Source organism: Trachurus trachurus (genome assembly GCF_905171665.1).
Source record: "Trachurus trachurus genome assembly, chromosome: 4".
NCBI classification, from domain to species: domain Eukaryota; kingdom Metazoa; phylum Chordata; class Actinopteri; order Carangiformes; family Carangidae; genus Trachurus; species Trachurus trachurus.
The window spans coordinates 12,642,384-12,664,159 of NC_139898.1; the positions used below are offsets into that span (position 1 = coordinate 12,642,384).

A 21,776-nucleotide genomic window follows, 5' to 3' on the forward strand; every position below is an offset into this window, starting at 1 on the left:
ATTCTATTTCATTCATAAAGTAAAAAAAAAACACAGGACAGGAAGTTCACAGATCTACATAAATCTAGATCTAGATAAAAAAGAAAAAAGGCAGTTTTCCAACCACAGACCTACAACCCCCAGAAGTATGAACACTCATACAAAGACAAGACTATACAAAGTCACCTTCCTCCCAGAGATGGCAGTTTGCAAAAGAAGCAGAATTGACATCGTCACCAAATGCATGATGCATTCAGATTAAAAACACATTTCGAGCGGAGTTTAGTCAAGAAAAAAACTGGCAACTGTTATAAGAAAGAAGGTAAAATAGACAGAAACTGTTTTTGGAACACTGCATTTGAAAGTGGCCCATGGAGACATTAAGTCTGTTCCCATCTGTTGCTATCAACACCACTGACTGACTGCTGCTGCAGATTCCATCTCCGACTCAAACTAAGTCTTATTTTTCCTCTTATGGATACTTCAAGCCTCACTGATCTGCATGCGACCCATAACAGCCCTCTTAGAGAGAGACACACTGTACTCCCTGGCCCTCAGAAACAGACATAGGACGTTTTATGAAAGAATATTACAGTCTGGAGCACGATGGATCAGGGCCTGGATAATGGAGGCCAATGGCTTTCTCACTAAGTAAACAAAAATTTAATTCATCTGTGCCTGTCCTGTGTTATATTAGAAACAGAGAACAGTGCAAATGATGATGCCTCCCAGGTTGTTAGCTCGAGAGACATACATCTCCCAAGTTAGTTTGTTCAAGAGATCAACAGTTAAGAAATTCTGCCCTAATACTCTTGCATCAATAGATCTAACATGTTCCTCAGTTTCCATCAGAGAGGATGGGCTAATTGCCAGCCCAGTGGAAATGTAGAAAAGTCACTAAAACGACACAAAACTTGTCTGTCGATCTTATATTTAAGATGAATGTAAGGATTTGAGGAAAAAAAGCTCAGCTCAAAGGCCATTTGGCAGTCCATGAAGGCAAAGATGAAATCTGCATTGGCCTACAGCTTCAAACCACATCACAACACTTAGGTTAACAGTCTATACAGCCATGCTGCTTCATGTGGGTATGGAAGTACACAGGACTTACGGTGCAGGGAGTGGGGAATGATTCGTAGAGGGGAACCCATCCATCTGGGAAAATGAACATTCAGAAACAAAGGCCCTGTGGAGTGAAATTCAACATGTTAGCTGCTTTTGCTGCATCTTCAGGGAAACTCATATAATGTTCACATGAAATGCTGCTTTTGTGCCAAATGTGAATCCAGCCACATTCAGATTTTAGGATTTTCTAAAGGATTGTCGTTCATAATTGAAACAATACAACAAACAAACAATACAATACAAATAGATTGAGTGTCATCAAGTTAGATGTCTGATCACTGGTTCAAAAACAGCGAAGAGAAGCAGCTCAGTTGCTGATATATCAGATATCTGCATTGACATTAACCTGTGACTGATTTCACCATCTAATCACAGTCAACTGTATTATAAAACAGTGAAAAGTAAAATGTGCTAGCTAGATTAATGTGTTGAAAATAGCAACATAGTTTTGTTATAGCATTGTACAACATCTGCAGCTCCGTACTAAACCAGTGAACCATGTTTTAAAACGTTGAGCATCACAAACTGCTTCTGCAAGGCATGTTTTGCAAAATGTACAAATCACTTATCACCCACATCTTAGAATTGATGTGTGAAACGGCAGAGTTCAGATATGCATCTCAACTCATTACCGCGTTTCAGTGAGACAGTGGTCTGCACCAGATAGATTAGTGATACGTATGATAAACCTTCATTCTATCCGTTGAACCAGTTTTCAAAGGGAATTCAAGAGTAGAGCAGAAAGTGTGATCTTGGAGAGGTCAAAAATAAAATGCACTTCTATTGTCCATTAAACCACAAATTTATATGCATTTTTTAAATGAATTTTTTGCAGACTCTCCTTAGTTTTTTCCCCTGTTCTCTGATAAATGTAGACTTCAGTGCTTGTGTTTCACCTCCTCATTTTGTGTAGGATGCTCACCTACAGCGTATGAGTGCTCTTGATATTTGAAGTGGTAAAAGAACTTCTCCCATCGATATCTCCAAGTTATGGTTATATATCTGTATGACAGCAGGACTGTCGTTGCCTGGCTATGACAATGAGTCACATGCATGGTATATGTTTTTTTTTTTTTGTATGAGATAAAATTTCCTACTACATATTTATACTGTACTTGTAAAGCTTTTACATGTTTTAAACATGGCTGTAACCATGTCTCAGTGCAACACTGATTCCCTGCTCCTTTCAATATATTGTGTGTAAAACCTCAAATGCCAGACAATACTGTATGAGTATCAAACAACTTTAATAACAATGGCTGGTCCCTATGATGCATCTCAACAGTAAACAAACCTAATTTAAATCATAATGCACTGCTATGTTAACACACTACGACCATAGTTGATATTAATGAGGGGTCTATTCTAAGTGGTTTGTTATTCGTTGCACAGAACAGCTGGAGAAACTGTGAGGATTTACTGTTTTATTACAGCACTTCATTCTACATCTGGAGCTTCATAATCTGCCCCACACTTCAGACACCTCTTGTTTTCCACATGTTCCTACATTTCACTTCAAATCTAGCAACTATAATAAGTTGCACTTGCTAAAAACTAGGTCAGGGTAGGAGCTACCTGGCTGGAATAACCTATTGCCCAGGGAATCCTCCATGTCTTTCTGACTTTCCTTTGAGTGCAAGCTATGAGCATTAAAGTCACAGTGGAACAATTAATGAGGTGCTGAATGTCTTTCCAGTCTGATATCTGAAGGGCCAAAGGTCCAGTGATTGCTCAGTTCAATACTTCCAAAAGTAACTGAAGGGAAAAACATCCATCCATTCTGGCCTCTGAACATGTATAATTGAATATATGGCCACAAAGATTGAAAGTGATAAAAGAGGTGGGGTATATTCAGCTTCTCAGCGACTCCAGAGGAAATGGTTATGATATCAATCAATACTTCCTGTAAACTACTAACGCATGAGCAATCCAAACTGACATCAGTTATTTGTGTACTGCTTTTGTTTGCTGCTAGAGTCACAGATCATGTCAAAGATATCGGCAGCTCTTGATCTGACACTCTTGACCTCGATATGCAACCTCATGCACACTCATCTTTTTACTCTCTTAGCTTTGACTTGTATCAAAGGTTTAGAAGGGTAAAAGGTGGATGAATGAAACAGAAGAACAAATGAAATAAACACTGAAATGACTTCAACAAATGTGGATAATATGAAATTTCCATTTGATCCAAGTTAGAAATGAATTCCTGTATGGGCTTGCTGAATCTGTACTTATTGTTTAAAGCTGCAGTTGTGCATATTTTTAAAGAGGTGAATTCATGCCGTCTCTTTCGCTCCAAATACCATCCCTCAGTCCTGACTGCTTACTCTTCTTTTCCACAAAGGATACTGCATCTGCAGCTAAAACACTGCTGCAAAGTTAACTTCTTCAGTCAACACTTTGAACAGTGGGTGCCGACACATAAGTGTCATGCAGTGATTAAAAGTTGTATGGTATTGCACTTGTTTGAGTGAGCTGTTAAGATATTCATTTTTCATTTTGACAAATTAAATTATCACTTTCTCAAATCAGTTCCAGAATGACAATTTCATTGATCATTCATGAATCTTACCTCACTGCTGCTGCATCTGACCCCAGGCGTAATCTGTTTTATTTCATAATTTGTTTTGCCAGATCATGAGCAGCCTGTAAAATGAAATCGTAGATACCTTGAAAGGAATATGATACTGGAACTGCTTCTGAAGGCCAGATGTTTTAGACATGAATCACTGTTGCAATTGCAAAACAAGTTGTTGTTCTTCCTTCAAGCATGTGAAACTAATGAAGTACAAGACGACACAGTGTTACTTTCCAGAGTTTATAGTTCTGTTATCCTGTGGCTCAGGCTTGGCTGCATCAAAGTAAAGGGCATGGGCACTGGGAACATACTATATTAACAGCATATCTCATCAGAAATGTCATGATGCCGTGTGCAATTTCTCTATACTGTACTTGTGTTAGTTGATTTAAAACTGCTCTCTGCTACCATGGTAGCCAGAGGTGCATACAAGATGGGGATTTCCTTTCTTGTTTCATGTTTTGCATCACACAATCAGCTGGATAATAATAATGATAATGAAAACTAGAATTCACATAAAGAAAATGTTGTTTCTATGAAAGTAGAATATCAGTTGTCACTATGTACTCAGTGAGATGTGATTAACCACAGACTGAATAATCTTGACACTCAGTTATTGCAGCAACAATATAGTCAAGTACTGGCCATTGCTTTGCATGAGGTTTTCAGACTTGAGATGGAAAATAAAAAACACGAGGCGGGAATTTTAATCCATTGGGATTACAAAAGATGACGTGATCGACAGGCACACAAGCATTATATGTGTAAATGTGAGAACAGACAAAACTTGTGAATAGTGGCAAAATCTCAGTTGTCCCGTTCCTTCATGTAATTGTCCACTAGTTGAAGGTTCTTCTCCACCATCATCCCCCTCCTGTTTATCCCCCTGTCTTTTTTCATTACCTTTTGAATAGCTGGTCTAAACGGGTTTGATTTACCAAGCCCCGTGGAGTCAGAGAGAGGGCAGTAAACAGCAGGTGTGACAGTGATAAATAACAGCCATTAGTGAGTGACTGAAATGTTGATGTCATGCTACTAAATTATTAGAAAAAAAGATCACCCAGGCTTTTGTGGAGAATAGAACAACAAATAATAAAAGTTATTCTGACAAGGGGCAAGAAAAAAAAATATTCACAGCGCAGCAGTTGAATAGCTTTGGCTTCAGCAGTAGTTAGGAGCCTGAAGGATCTGCAATGTACAGAGAGGCTCATTATAGTGTTATTGTTGTAACTTTGACCCCGAGTTGAATGAAGCAGAAACGTTTGAGCGCATATGTGGGAGCAAGGGTGGTCTCTGGGAGAAAATGACCCATGTTGCATTTTCAAGGTTCAAGGTTCAAGGTTCAGTTTATTTCATGCCCCAAAGGGCAATTTGTTCATTCATTATGAAAACAATACATGAAAGGAGACGAAGACCATGTCCTCACACTGACTTGTACAGTATATGCACAAATGAACACACACAAACACAGTGACCCCCACTCGGGCCCATCCCAGCCCCCACCCTCCTGTCTGATCACAGCTGTCGGGAATCATCAGATAAGAAGTACTCATCTGTTTTCTCCATTGAAAAAAAACAAAAAAAACTTTAATGACAAACACAGGCTGTCTGACTCTTCTTCCACCCCAAGGCAGGCTAGTCTAAAGATACACACTCTATTGTTTTCACTCTCATCCCCTTTATCCAACTCCTGTCTGTCCACTACATATCAAAATACCTGCCTTTTCTTAATAACTTGTATTTATATAGCGCCTTTCAAAATACCCAAGGCGCTCCCAAGTGACAGCCAAATACCAAGAATACCAGTGTCCCTTTCCATCTGGTGGGACCAATCTACTCAAGGTTTCCTGTATAAAAGTCAACCTTGGGGAGTTGGGCACTGAGAAGCTTGGCCCTGACACAAGTCTTTCTGCAGAGGGATTCCTGCTTTGCACAAAGAGCGGTAGTTGTCACTAATCAGAAATATCTTCATGAAAAGTCCCCACATTGCAGAATATGATGAAGATATGTTCTGCGGAGAGTGACAGTTCAAAAGCGTGCTGATTCATATCTCCACAACAGAAAAGAAAGAAACGACATCTAATGCGGTGGGAACTTCTAATCTCAAGTTTAACACACACTACACGAATTCATTCACACACATCAAATCAGAAGCAGCCATGTAAAAACAAATTCCAAATGACGTTTTGTGAATTTCACTTAAGCTCCCCAAAGCAGAGAAGGCAGGGAGATTTATGGCTTAGAGGATGAAGCTAAACATCAAAGACGGTACCTGTCACCCTGTTCCTCTGCACACCAATCCTTCTTAGAGTATCAACTTTTCCAATTCTACGTTTCTCCTTCACTGATATATATTGGGAAAAAGTAGAAAACTAGAAAAAAAATAGAAAGAATGAAAAAAATCTGATCCCTGCTTAACATAAAAATAGAAATGGATGTTATGATAAATATGGTGAATATCATGACCCAATATGACACTGTCAGACCAAACAAGTCCTAACTTCCACATCTGGCACTTTGATTATTTCCCTGAGCTATATGCTAAAGGAAATGTCTAAATATCAGTTTACCATTCCTATTAATTACATTTGACCTTCAATTTGCCCTCCATGAGAAGGGCTGATGTATTAGTCTCATGTTGCCTGCTTACAGACCTCTTTGCACCACTGTGAAAACCTATACAGCACCATTTCAAAGGTCTGTTTTTGTTTCCACACTCTTTGACCGACACGTCTTTTTCTTTCAGAGGCGCTCTATGTGGTCAGAACACAGGATCAGAGACAGACAGACTAATGAGGAGACAAAGGTTTTCTGTATGTGCCGAATGCAGAGAGAATATTTCTGTGTATGTAGAGGGTCAGTTGTCACCCATCATTATATCTCTTGATACCCCGAGGGCGTGCATGGTTCAGACTCAAGAGATCTTTTTTTTAAATCTGTATATTTTGATAAGGAATACAAACTTAGTGCAACTTTTTACATTTTACAAATGTAGCAATTGACCATTTGCTGAATTCTTTTCATGAACAGTGATTACCCAATACCCAATAGCCTGGAAACTGAAACCAGGCATGGCTGGTCATGCTATGGGTTTATTTGCATGCCACAGCACTGTGCATGGGCCATTTTTTAAGACTCCCTCCGAATCCAGAAGTACATGATTTTGCTTGGTACTATTTGAGTATAATTATGTGTAACGACAATGACAGATCAAGTATTTGTCTTTATTTAAAATGAGTCAACTTGAAAACAGTGCTATCAAGCAAGCAGCTCATGGTGCTCTTATCAGCTCTGTAGCTAGTTAGATGCAGATGATAATCCTCTGAGAACTGTTTCAAAACAAGAGTTTTGAGAAGAAAATCTGCCACTGTTATCTATGTAAACTGCTCATGTGGCATGTGAAATGGAAAGTTTGATAGGCAAAACAACACAGGAACTGGGGGTAGGCTTAGCAATGGGTCGGGAAATCATACAGTACAATACAACATGAACTATGTTGAGCCTGTGACCTGACTACAATATACCAACTTCTTACGAGAGCATGCTATTTACTTTAGTCATCACAAACGGGTTCATAGCATTTCATCATTTTTGACAGGTCCTCTTCAAAGGCCTGATGAAGACTTGAGAGACATGAAAGCTTTTAGCTAGTGGTATTACCTTTCTTGCAAATGAGTGAGGTCTCACTATTTTGTCGGAAAAACTTCATTCTTCAACAAAATGAAAAAGTTGGGGTAGAAGAAAATTCCCATCCTCTTATTATGCTAGTTTAAATCTGATACATCTAAATATGAATCCCATGTCTATAGCAGAGAGTCACCATATGTTTTTTGGATTGAAATGGGCCAAGCAGAGCAGAAAAACACCCATAGAGCTGACATAATTTATGTCATCCAAGGCTCACTGAAATGATTTTTCTCTCCACTTTCTCCCTTTCTCCGTCCATGTTGCTTGATGTTGGCGAGAGAAATAGGTGGCTTTGCTTTGGTAATTACATATAGTCATTAACTGTCTGCCTGTTCATATTTTCATTGTTTAGGTCAATATTGTGACTGGGTGCTTACACCGCCACACTGGCCAGCTGTGGAACCTTATTGTATGACATGAAAACAAACAAAGGACACATTTGCAGTACTGGAACAAAGTACAAGTACAAATGTTGCTTGAGAATTTCAACATACTTCAGAGAAAGTTCTCAAACAAGCTGAAGGAAGATAAATCAACACATGCTCATTTAGGTCTGAATCATAAGATTTAATCTCCTGAAGCTTTGGTGAATGCGGTAGGACTAACTGTTAGATCACAAGCCAAAGTTTGCATCACAAGTCTTTTCAGAGAAATGTCTGTGTGACTGTGATGGGAAAATGAACTTTAAAAAAAATTCATTTTCTTTATCAAATGTGATGTGCAGACTGTGCACGTAAGATAGTGATAGTAAGAGCGTTTTTAAAAAATAAACCACTTTTTTTTGCTGTTTTTAACAATATGTTCAAATGATATATAAATATTTGTAGCAAACTGACAGGAATACTATCAGTCTCACATCTCGTAAGGTGTGCAATTTAAGGCTTTGTAATGAACTACTAAAATTTGTCAGTCTGATGAAAGCTGCTCCACATGAAATACATTTACAGACAGTATTTCGAGCTCTTGGCAAAATAAAAAACGAGCGCTATAGATTCTACATCTTCCTCCAGTTTGTTGGATGTTTTCATTATGCAGTGTCTGTGAAGGTTCACTTGAAAAGCACAGCACATCTAACTGTAAATGGGTATAACCAAATCATCAAAAATCATTTTTATTGTAATCACAGGTGCAGCTGAGAAATGTCTGATCACCTCTTGCAGAATCACTTCAGGCATCAACAGCCAGCTCAGTATGTCTATGTAGTATAACCAATATAGCTGTGAAAATACTATATAGAAAATCTTAAGAGGACGTTCTCTATTACTGTAATACTGCAGACAGAGGTGGGTCTTAAGGCTTCAGTATCGAGAGAATACTTTATTAATGTGATAAATGTATTAGCTGGCAATTATTTGAGTTAGTAAATGCAAGACATAAATTTGGACCACAAACAGCTCTGTGTTGAACAACTCAAGTAATTGTGCAATAGTGAAAGAGATAAATGAGCACTATAGGTCATCCATCAACAGACTTCATATTAAGCAACTGAAAAGCAATGGTGTCAATGAAGTGATAAAATGTGGTTTTGAGGATTTTGACACCTACATATAACCACCTTGTGAGCTCAGTGATACTTGCTGAGCATCTGAGCAAAACTAAGAATGAGTCTGTGGTGGAATCCAGACTTCAGAACGTAGGGCCACAAAACACTCAGAAAGTATGAGTACATGCTTACTGGAAAAATATGCATACACCTCTGCATGAACACTGCAAACACCGTATAGTTCTCCAACATTATTTGAAATATGACATATTTTATTAAAAAAAACTTAATTTTCCTGTTACTTCAACCCTTTACGTGTACCTCATTTTATTATAGTAAGTGAGTAGCCAGGTTAATGATCATTGTGGATGGGACCACCTATATTTGTGTTATGTACCGTGCATATTTATTGTGTATGTACTGTATATTTGTGTAATTTGTGAATCAAGCTGTAACGGCATGCAAAATAAAAGAGGAAAGTGAGAAGTGAGAGTCTTTCGCAGTTAGACCCCATTATGATGTCACAATATGAAAAAGTGGGTGAGGATGGAATGTGCAAAGTGTGAGAAAGCCCCCCACGGTCTAGAAACAGTTGGTGGTCATGAAAATATAGAAGATAAGCTGGAGCTCTGGAAAAGAGACTGGTGGTGAAAAGGGTGGAGGTGGGTTTGGGAAAATATGCTGAAATGACAGCTGACAGCAGGAGAGGGGGAAACAAATTTGAAAGTGTACCAGAGAAGAAGAAAAAAGAAAAGAAAGTGTATCAGAGAGGGGAGGAAACCAAATGGTGAATGCACAGTCAATGTCATAAAACTCTTTTCTAATATGTTTCTATTATGTCCTGGTGGTATGTCTAATGGCTAAACAGGTTAGCCAGGAGCTCCCCATAGAAGAGACAGACTAACTACAGTATGTGAAGAACATGTTCTTCCAAGTTCTTTCCTGAATCTCCTGCTGTAATTTCCCATCACTGCCCTGGACTCCAGAGGCTCAGGTCTCAAAGAAACTGTTTGCTCATTCCTTTCTCACTGTCCCTCACCTCCTGTGTTGTGCAACATTAAAAACAATTACAATAGCGTTTGTGCCTAAAATGTAAGAGCGACATACTTGAGTCTAGACTGAGGAAGTGATGTAACAGACATATCTGAGCTCTGGTCAGAGAACTGCATACTTTTAGCATTGACTACTCTGAAAAACAGGTTATAGCCAGTGCTACTTTCATCTATTCAAACCTTGCAGAGCTGAAGTCACATGGTTAATTCACTATCATTGTACTTGGTGATTCTCCAGATTTTCTTTTTCATCATTCGTCAGTGGTTGCTAATATGATACAGCTGTCAGTACGGCACAGGTGTATTTTCCTTTACTCTTGCCAAACTGAAACAAATGCCTGCAGAACCCACATGCTTTAAATGGCATCATGACTCACATTTCTGCTACATACATATACGTTTCCCCCCCCCCCCCCAATAAAGACATTTTCATATTGGCTCCTTGCTTAAAAGGATATTATATAATTGTGGTTTATACAGTATGTTGACTGCATCCCCTGCTCCCTTCCTGATGACTTTTTCATTCCTTATAGCTATGGGATCACATTTCAGTGTTACACAAACCACACTTTCAAACATATCCTATTTCTATTTACTGTCTTATAACTTGATAACATTGTAATAATGTCACCTTTGGGGCCATGTGACATACACGGAGGCTTCTCTGAGAAAACCACAGTTTTGAACAATGAAATAACAATAAATAGCAAAGTTGTGAGTGTCACCACAGAGCACAGAGCTCACTACACTGGTCTGAATGATTCTCACTGCTACAATCGATCTAGGCCTGAACTGTGATGAGGAGCATGTCCAACAAAAGGTTTTAATTACCAAACAAAGGTCTTGGAACATGAAATATCAGGAAAAACTGTTACAAATGTATGTGTGTTATGCTCACACACACACACACACACACACACACACACACACACACACACACACACACACACACACACACACACACACACACACACACACACACACACACACACACACACACACACACACACACACACACACACACACACACATTTCTATCAGAGCTCTGATAATGTTGCATTACACTGTATTTTTGACCACATACACAAATTATAAAAAGTGAAAATCTAACCATTGTCATATTCTGCAGGTAACAGAGGCCCCTCCCTGTGAGTGTGGTTTGCAGTCGTTTGCATAAGTTACACAAGCACTTCCTTCTCCCCTGAGTACAAGAAAGCATTTAAAGACTGAACCTGTCAGTGATGAGTGCCACTGTTCTTCAGTTGCTCAGCTGAACTGTGATCTTGCCATGTTTTTTCAGTGGAAACTGCTCATATTGATACTTGCATTGTACCTTGAGGATCAAGGTAAGAACCGTTTTCACATGTACGATTTGATCAAGGTTGTTGTAGAGCACACATTGCAGTACATGAGTAACTAAATTTGACAATGTGAGATATGATGATGAATGATCATTTTAACGTATGAGTATTAATGGCATCAATAAAATCAATGTTTATCTATTTGTTTTTTTCCAGTGCATGGAGGAAGAATCTTTGGAGGCCATGAGGCTAAGCCACATAGCAGACCATACATGGTGCTTTTGGAGCAGCACCTGAAAGGTGGTGCAACTGGACACTGTGGTGGGTTCCTTCTGAATGAAGATTTTGTGATGACTGCAGCCCACTGCCAAGCTGAGTAAGTTTTACACACTTATTTTTAAATTTTAAATACTGGGAATTTGGACATTTCTTAAAGGGATAGTTCACCCAAAATTCAAATTTCACTCATTATCTACTTACCCTCATGTCGACTAAGGGCTGGGAGAAGTTTCAGAGTCCTCCGTGCCTTCTCTGAGTTACGGGGGGGCTTGGCGCAGCACTGCATGTCCATTATGACGGTTGCGAATGGGCCTCACTTTTTCTTCATCCAAAAAGACACACCAAAAAACCAATCCAAATACCTCCACACTGCTCGTCTGTAATGTCCCTCTTGTATTGAAGCCCCAAGATGAGAAATTGTTCCGAAAAAAATTAAATAAGTCTATATTTCAAGCTAGTCTGTAGCGGAAGCTCCCAGTGTCAGTTCACCGCTTTGCCTGTGTCTGTGCAAATCTCAATTTGCATTGACACCCAGTTCACGGCTCCACAAATCGTGCAAGATTCCGGCAGAGCAACACTGAGAGCTTCAGCTACAAACAAGCTTGAAATATAGACTTATTTAATTTTTTTTAAACAATTTCTCATGTCGGGGCTTCAATACAAGAGGGATATTACAGACGAGCTGTGTGGAGGTATTTGGATGTTTTTTGGTGTGTCTTTTTGGACAAAGAAAAGTGAGCCCCGTTCGCAACCGTCATATGGACATGCAGTGCTGCACGGAGCCCTGCTGTAACTCAGAGAAGGCACGGAGGACTCTGAAACTTCTCCCAGCCCTTAGTCGACATGAGGGTGAGTAGATAATGAGTGAAATTTGAATTTTGGGTGAACTATCCCTTTAAGCCACCAACAACTGTAGACTCATGTATTAAGATTGCAAATGCAGATATAGTTCTTTACAACATAACCATAAATTATGTAAATATTTGTATCTATTATGAATAGGCTATGTTGCTCTGACCGTGCAACTAATCAAGCCACCATATAACTTATTTTACCTTAAATTGAATCAGGTCCTACACTGTCTTCCTGGGACTTCATAACTACGATAATCGTAAAGATGCACAGACTCTATATGTGGAAGAGGCATTTCCACATAAAAACTACAATGGAAAAACTTTCAAAGATGACATAATGCTTCTCAAGGTAAGAAAATCCTAAAAGTTAAAAACAAAGTTTGCTTTCGTGTGTTTGTATGATGTCAAGTATCTTTCCATATTATGTTTCCAAATGCCCGAAACACATTAATGAAAATATTTTATGCATTTACTGTATATCACCGAACATTACTAGTGGTTAATAAATATGAATTGATATTATAACTTCATATTTCTATATTCATTGTCTTTATCTCTCCCTGTTCCTCAAGTTGAAGTCCAAGGCAAATTTCACCACGAATGTAAAATCCATTGCTATCGCAGACCAAGATAATGGCTCTCTGCCTAAATCATGTATAGTCTCAGGCTGGGGAACAACAAGTGGCAAACACAATGGCTATATGTCTATGGTTCTCATGGAAGTCAACGTAACACTTCTTGACGATGAGTATTGTACCAAAAAGGATATGTACTGCTCTGAGGGAGAGACTGGACCAGAGAAGGTACATACATGATGAAACATAACCTGTAGAAACACATTTCCAATGCTGATAATTGAATCACAATAATGATGGAAATACTGCAACTTGTGTATTTATTTCCAGGGAGACTCTGGTGGTCCACTGGTCTGTGAGGATGGAAAGGCGTACGGGGTGGTGTCCATTAAAGAAAATCTAACAAATGGACAAGTTTTAAAACTCTATACCAAGATACCTGAGAACAAAAGCTGGATCAGTTTAGCAATGAAAACTGCAACAAAACGCCCTTAATGCATGCAACTATTGATTTACACAATCACAACATTTGAATGTAATCTGTATTTCCTATCACACTGCAGAACTAAAGTGCTAATTATTGAAATGCTAATGATGCCACTGACCTCAAGTCTGTACCTGCTTGCTTTATGCAGATTTAAAATGCTTCCAAATCTTTATTTTGAAAGTTGAGTTAACAAAACAAAAATATATGAACATATATGATACACAGGTATATGCATTTCTCTGTTTGAACAAAAATTAAAGCAACAAAAAAGACAACACTGCCTCCCTGTGAACAAAGTGTATTGATGCAAGTTGTTTAATTGACCCTGCTATTGCATTTTAGCAACACCTGAAAGAACAGCTCCGGGTGAATACTACTAGCGCCTACTAACAGTTTCTTATAGTGCAAGAACAATTTTATCCTCGTTAAAACTGTAACTGTCATTTATACTCATACATTTTATATGACCACAGAGGTTATTTATGTTAAATGTTTTTGATATTACAGTGAAGTCTCAAATATCACATCTGGGAAAATTTCAGTTATACCTGGCCGTACTTAATCACAATCAATCCCTTTTTTTCATTCAAAATGTACCTAAAAGTGAGATTTTTTAAATAATTATGTTTAACAATGGATATGCTTGTTTTATCAAAATATACCTTTATTATACATTAACCAAAAAAAAGACAAATATTATCCAAACAATCAGATCAGCATTTGACACAAAAATATGATAATGTAATGATGAAGCCATTACTTTAAAAAAAATACTGACGATTCATGTCTCCAGATGATTCAAACTACGGCGCAATAGAAAAATAAAACAGAATGTGTGTTATTTGCTTGTGAAAAAACACAGTTTAATGCATTTTTATTAAGTTAACTCGTCTTTCTTCAATAATTTGCTTTTTTGTACAGAGCCTGCATAGCACTAGCAATGAGGCAGGTTTGGAGACATGAAAGGTGTTAATCCTAAAGATTCCTTCCAACGGCAAACATTTTCTACATACATGGTAATTAAACAAGTGTAAAAGTGTAGCTACGTAGTATTTTAGCATGGGGTTAGAATATTATACTATCTCAAGGATGTAGTATATTGTCATGTTGTGGCCCCTCCTCATGAATGTGGTTCAAACCCTCATTTGCACATTCAACTTCCAACAACACTTCTCTCTCGAATGTAGGCTGTATTTTAAGAACTTGTCAGCGATGTGTATACCACTGTTCTTCAGCAGCTTAGCTGGATTGATCTCACCATGTTTTGCCACTACAGACTGGTCATGCTGATCCTTGCACTGACTCTTGATCGTCAAGGTGAGTTTAGATTGAACACACACACACACACACACACACACGCACGCACGCACGCACGCACGCACGCACGCACGCACGCACACACACACACACACACACACACACACACACAAACACACACACACACAGTCAGTTACATGCAAGACTGTTCTTCTTAGTCATACTGATGCTCAAGATATGTGCAGTTATATACAGTAGGTAATAAACTGGATCTAACAAGACAATAATGACAAATTAATTTTAGTGTAGAAAAATGTGTGTGCACTTTTGTTTTAGAAATTCTTATTTATTTAATCAGTAACAAGAGGAATCTATGGAGGCCGTGAGGCTGTGCCACATAGCAGACCATACATGGTGCTTTTGGAGATGCACAAGAAGGATGGTACAACTGGATTCTGTAGTGGATTCCTTCTGAGTGAGGATCTTGTGATGACTGCAGCCCACTGCCAAGCTGAGTAAGTTGTATGTTACTTACAGTAATGCAATGGGAATTCTGGTTGATGAAATTTCTTACTCCACCAACAAACAAACAAATTTATTGAACTTTTTGAACTGTGTCATTTGTATTTCTTGTTGAATGAATGTTCTGAACAAGTAACTAATCTACTGCCATATAACTTTTACACCTATCAGAACCTACACCGTCTTTCTAGGACTTCACAACTACAATAAGCATCGTCATCATGAAACACAGATTATATATGTGGAAGCAGGATTTCCACATCAAAACTACGATCCAGAAAAAGGATTGAATGACGTAATGCTTCTTAAGGTAAGATTGTTTAAAAAAATTGTTTTTATTGTAAAATACAAATGCTCTCTCAAAAATAATTAAATACTGAACACATGTCACTCAGCAATAAGCGAGCAGGCGAATGTGAACACTGGAGAAATGTGAATTGATGTTTAAGTTTCATATCTTTATCTTTCTTAATCTCTCCCTGTCGGCCGGTTGAATGTATATGTTATGCATTTACTGCATATCACTGATCATTAGCTATTACAGTACTAGTGCTTAAATGCGCGATAAATATGAATTGATATTTTAGCTTCATATTTCTATATTTTTTGTCTTTATCTCTCCCTGTTCCTCAAGTTGAAGTCCAAGGCAAATTTCAACAAACATGTGAAATCCATTGCTATGGCAGACCAAGATAATGGCTCTCTGCCTAAATCATGTATAGTCTCAGGCTGGGGAAGAAGCAACAAACACAGTTCCTATATGTCTACGATTCTCATGGAAGTCAACGTAACACTTATTGACAATGAGTCTTGTACCAAAATGCATCTGTACTGCTCTGAGGGAGAGACTGGACCAAGGAGCGTATGTATATTTATGAAACACAACATGAAGAAGTACATGAGTTGACACTAACAATCTGATAATTAAATCATAATTGTTGAAGTAATAATTTCAAACTTTGTATGTACTTACAGGGAGATGGTGGTAGTCCACTGGTCTGCGGAGATGGAAAGGTGTACGGAGTGGCGTCATTCCGGCTGCAAAAAGGATCAGATGGACTAACTTCTACCTATACTAACATAGCTCAGAACGGAGCCCAAATTGACTGGATTACAGAACCAACATCTTATGTTTGTGTTACTGGTGTTCAGTAATTTTAGAGGTGACAGTTTAAGTGCTAACATTAAAACTGATCTAATAACATTGTGAGTGGCACACTCCAGACTTAAAGCAGAAGTAAGCGGAATGTTTGTGTTAATATAAGTCTTAAATAGTTATATCTTCCGACAGCAATCATACTACATTTTCTCTCAATAATTATTCAGTTGTTTTGATCAGATCACAATTTAAACAGAATGATTCATGCTTTCTCTTGAAACAATAAACTGTTGCTTTCTCACAATGCCTCATTACACTTCTGTTTGAACATAATTTAACAAAAAAAGACAACACTGCCTCCCTGTGAGCAAAGTGATGAACAACAAGAGGTCCATTATTCACTTGCTGAAGTCAGAGTTACAGTAAAAATATTTTATAAACTGAAACCTAATCAGTTCTCTGACATTGAAACCCAAATTGACCATACTGTCTCCATTCAGTCAGCAAAACATGGACAGTATTTAGGTTTACATCAGAAGCATTAGGCTGAGTTTCATGTAATTCAATTTTCAACTCCAACATCTTTTTTTTAAAATCTAATCAAACGTGTATGAGCAGAAAGGAAATAGAAACAACTTTGAATAAAAATATATACACAATGTAAAAACTATGTGCAAATGAATAGGGGTAGTATTTACAAATGTGACTTGTTATGCTACTGTATGTGTCGAACACATAGAGTAATGGATTGGACTGTTACATAAATACATACATACAGTATTGCTGCAATGGTACAAGTACTCTGGTGGAACAAAACACTGTGGTGGATTCCTCCTGAGTGACGACTGCAGCCCACTGCATGCCAAACGTGACAACAACAAAAAAACCTTGTCCTTTTCAGTACATGCTCACATTTAAGAATCTTCTGAGCAAAATAGCTTCAACTTGGTATAAGAGTAGGGCGAGGGGTTAGAACCAAAAGGGCGTAAGTGCCATTTTGGGCGAAAATGAGTTCTATATATCAAAAGAAAGGTCTTGATGAGCCCTATCCAATGATGCCAAAATGACCCATCTGAGATCAAACTGTATTGAATAAAGCAACAAAACCATAAAGACCTAACTCAAAAATGTGAGTAATGTTTGGAGCCAGAAGGGCGTAAGTGCACTTACGCCCTTCTGGCACTGAAAAATACATCTAAATACATGTCGGACCCACATGTTTGTTCAGAGCCAGAAGGGCGTAAGTGTAGTTGTTGCCCTTAAACAGCATTGAAAATGGCTGAGAAAACTGCAGACATGGAATTGTCTGAGGCAGAAAAGATTTTGATGAATATTATGAAACAAACTGATGAATCCTATATTAAAGAAGTTAAAGATGAGGCAGAGTTGTTTTTGAATGTATGCCCTCACAAGAGTGATTACAATAAGACAGAATCATGCCTTGAGAGCCTTACTGGAGTCATCCCTATGTTCCCCGGCTCCTATGTACCTGTTATGTGTGTGACTGGGCAACATAGAACCCTTTCATAGAAAAAGGGTCCTATGTTCCCCGCTTTTCCCCAAAAAGACCAGGGCAACATGCCATTTTTTGTCCCATACCTGCAGTTGAGTTGTGACTTTGCAGATTTTTGCCTATTTTTGAGTGAGAAGTTGAGTTGTGACTTTGAGTGAGAAGTGTAATTGTCCCATTGGTTGGGTTTAGGCAATAAAGACAGGAGTTGGTTAAGTTTAGTACAGTAAAAAGACCAGGTAGAGGCTAGACAGGCCAGATAGATAGATAGAGTCCAGATAAGTAGAGAGAGTCCATCAATCAGCAACAGCGGGGAACATAGGACCCTTTTAAAATAATTAATGAATGAGTTACATGACAATTAATTACTTATTCGAGTGTTAATTATTCAATCAGTTCAATACATTGTTCAGCAGATACGCCCAATATGTCCTAGAAGACTTGGAAATGTTTGGTGCCAAAAAGGCGTATGTGACGTTTTTGACATATTTTTTTTATTTTAAAATGTTTAAGAACATGTTCATTGTGTTAATATGTCATAAGTTTATTACATAAATACTCATTCATATAAGCATGTCTGTGGTTGCAATGTTGTGGTTTAAGGTTAATGAATACAGTTGATTGAAGTCTGGTCAAAATTTTGTTTTGCCTCTCCTGTAAAGTTTGTCAAATGTCACTTACGCCCTTTTGGTTCTAAGCCCTCGAGGGATTATTCCAGGTTGGCGTAATCTGTGGAGAATTCACCGTGTCACTGTGTGTTTCCTTTGTTTTTACATTGTTTGACCAAATCAAGTCTTTTCCAGTGTTAGTCTTTCAAGTGTTTTGGATCTGGACCAGCAAAGGTCCAGTGGTTGTCTGAGTCAACACTTCCATCAGAAACCCAAGAGGATGTCCAAAGAAAGTATAGGTTAAATTTCTGCTGCTACACAGCTAAAGCAGATAATGTGGTTTTATGAGTTAAACCTGACACAAGTTGAGTCATGTGTGAACAAACAGGGGTAAAAGGCCATTCCCTCAGATTGCCTTTAAAACAAACCATTTTATGAGGACAAAGTAACACAAATAATCACATGTATGTTTCAGCACTGTTGGACTGTGCTTCACTTAAAGATGTCAGTCAGAACATGTAGGACGCTCAGCTCTTCTTTAATTATAGAACGAACACCACAGCAGTTGTCCAACCATGTATTGCTCTTAAAGAAAGACAAGAAAGTCCAATATAAGAAATCAGATGACCAAATATACTCAAATCAACCTATTACATGAAATTAAATTGAAAGCTACCATTATCTGTCAACATTACTCAAATGCACGTTTCTAATGACATCCTTCTCGTTCCTTTAGTTCTTCAAATTTAACATTTCACCCTGTGCACAAGTCAAATGACCATCTCCATCACTGTCTCTCTTCCCATCACACACGTTTTGGTTCAGAAACCTTTTCCTCTCTAAGCCTGGTATATCCACATTATTATACTGTGGTGGCCATAATGTTTCACTGACATTTCCACCTCCATGAGTCTTACTCCCAGGATTTCTCACTACCACAACTCCTGACATATTTAGTTTGAATTCAGCTCTACTCTCTTTGCATCCCTCATTTCAATCATCCCATCCACTTTCAAGCTACAACTATTATTTTGCATTCAATATACCAACCCTAGTTACACCCTCTGCTTTAACTGCCATTTAATGAGATTAAGATAACACTTCAAATGAGTCTTCTTTGTGGGTGAAGGACATTCAGTTATGTTATATAAACACATATCATGGAAACTAAGTGTAAGCATAACCTCAAAGAAGTTGAGATAAAAAAAAATTGTGATAGACTGACACAGGAAACGGTTCATGATATAATCTACACATGAGATAAACAGTGCGAGAGCAGTTCTGACTGATGTGAACAACACCCAGTATACTGCGATCAAAACCTGCTTTACCAAATACATTTGACCTAATTCCATAAATGACGCGAACCAGACTTTCAATAAATTATAACAATAATGGATATCTTGAGGCTTAAGGAACCATCATAAATACATTATCAAATCAATAAAATAAGATTGTTGGGCTAGACTGGACCCTAGGCTAGGGGTATGAGGAGTTATGAAAAATAAACTGTGTACAGAGAAACTGAAGAGTTTGAAGAGCCCAAAAAAACACCAAAACCACCATCAAATTAGTTTGAGTCATTAATAATATTATAATACTAATTGATTATATAATATCATAATATAATCAAGAGCAATACCTTTGATTAGATTTTCACTTATAATACTATAATACAAAAATACTGGTCTTTATTTGTTGTATCTCTATGTCTTGCAGAAATCATCAGCTAGATGAAAATCGACTTTTTGAGTGAACGATGTAGCTCCTTATATTATTGATATAAATATCTATAAAGACAGTTGAACCCGGCGTTTTCAACCAACTCTGACTGTTCTCATCAGGTTCTGCCAATGAGAACTCTGTATGCCAGCAGCCAGGATGACTATCAGGGTTCAGACTGAGTGTCGAAAATTAAAAGTTGGGCTGTCTTGGTCCTCTGAACCTAACCCCATGTCAAATGGGATTGCCTGCAGCCCCCTGTCACCCTGCACAGACAAATGATATAGATACAGTAATAGCTGGATGGATGGACAATATGAGAATCCCCCCCAAAAATGACAACACTGCCTCCTTGTGAACAAATGGTACTGGTGCAAAAAGGGGCATTTACTGTAATACATTTTGGCATTGAGTAATGTCATTTTGTTTTATTAGCATTTCAAAAGGGTAGATTATATATTATTGATCTCTTTGTGCATGACCTCGTTAACCCCTCTCACAAAAGCCTCATTTACCTCCTCATTTCAAACATGATTCATAATTGATTTCTCCTCAGTTTGCACACCGTCACCGGCAAGTTTTTCAGCTCAGATAATGTGGGTTTTAATGAAGAAAGTGAAGAGCATAGGGTCAATTCTGCTCTCAGAGCCATTGAAAAAAAATCTCAAAAAATGAGCAATAATCAAGAGGTTATGTACTGGTGTGTCACAACTCAGGCAGAGGAACAGGATTGTCCTATCTCTTCTTCCTGTTAATTAGATAAACAGTGCAGAAGCAGTTCAGATTGATATGAACAAGCAATATCCTCCTCAGTAAAATGTCTATTCATTAACTATTTTAGTGAAATCTTAACCATCAGAACCCCCACAAACATCTTTAGCTTATAAACATCCTGTTTTTCTGTTATCGTATATGTTGATGGATCTGTGAAACCTCACTGCATCTCTGTCCCTTTATGGTGGGAAAATGCTGTCTTGCTGTCAGCCATGTCAACTGTTTCATGCAAACTGAACTTTTTAAAAATGCTCATCAGATCACAATTCTCCTGTTCTGCTGGTCCTGTTCATAAACTATCATTGAGATCGTCAAAAGCATCTGCTTCATGCAGTGTGCATGAGATAATGCGTTACACACAAACGCAGCTGAGTGGCCAGCTTGTCATGTCTCCCTTAGCAAGTTGTACATAATGCAAGCAAGAACACTGCAACATATTTGGGTCCCAAACAAATGGTGTGTGGTAGCTCTTACAGATGAAGTAACAACAGAACTGACTGTAAAAATCCTACCTCAACAGGCTGACTCAAACTTACTGATCTTACGCAGAGAATCACACACACCTTGACTACTGGACAGGAAGAACACAAAATTAAAAACTAAAGTCTTGGGTGTTATGTTGCATGGTAAGCTGTAAATATGTACAGTAAGCAGAATGATAATAATAATAATAATAATAATAATAATAATAATAATAATAATAATAATAATAATAATAATAATAATAATAATAATAATAATAATAATAATAATAATAAAAAAAAACAGGCTATGTTACAGTTCTCAGGTGGATCAGGGTAACTTAAAGGTACCATCCCAAACGGCTCCTTTTTGGCAAAATGTTGGCGAAATTAAAAAAATCTGAGTATAAATATTAGACA

General features: G+C 37.9%; 1 protein-coding gene across 1 annotated transcript; it reads left to right on the forward strand.

The window, feature by feature from the left end:
• The first annotated feature begins 11,137 nt into the window (after positions 1-11,137).
• On the forward strand, positions 11,138-16,462 carry LOC310985400 (granzyme B). The gene is made up of 5 exons (XM_083970976.1): positions 11,138-11,253; positions 11,425-11,584; positions 12,558-12,690; positions 15,817-16,044; positions 16,158-16,462. The coding sequence occupies exons 1-5, from the start codon at positions 11,196-11,198 to the stop codon at positions 16,335-16,337; spliced, it is 759 nt and encodes a 252-aa protein (XP_083827102.1). The 5' UTR covers positions 11,138-11,195; the 3' UTR covers positions 16,338-16,462.
• Positions 16,463-21,776: the final 5,314 nt, after the last annotated feature.

Coding starts and splice junctions, on each gene's coding strand:
- LOC310985400 (XM_083970976.1), top strand. CDS start 11,196: ATGTTTTTTCAGTGGAAACTGCTCATATTGATACTTGCATTGTACCTT. Junction 11,585..12,557: donor GCAGCCCACTGCCAAGCTGA/GTAAGTTTTACA, acceptor AAATTGAATCAG/GTCCTACACTGTCTTCCTGG. Junction 12,691..15,816: donor ATGACATAATGCTTCTCAAG/GTAAGAAAATCC, acceptor CTGTTCCTCAAG/TTGAAGTCCAAGGCAAATTT.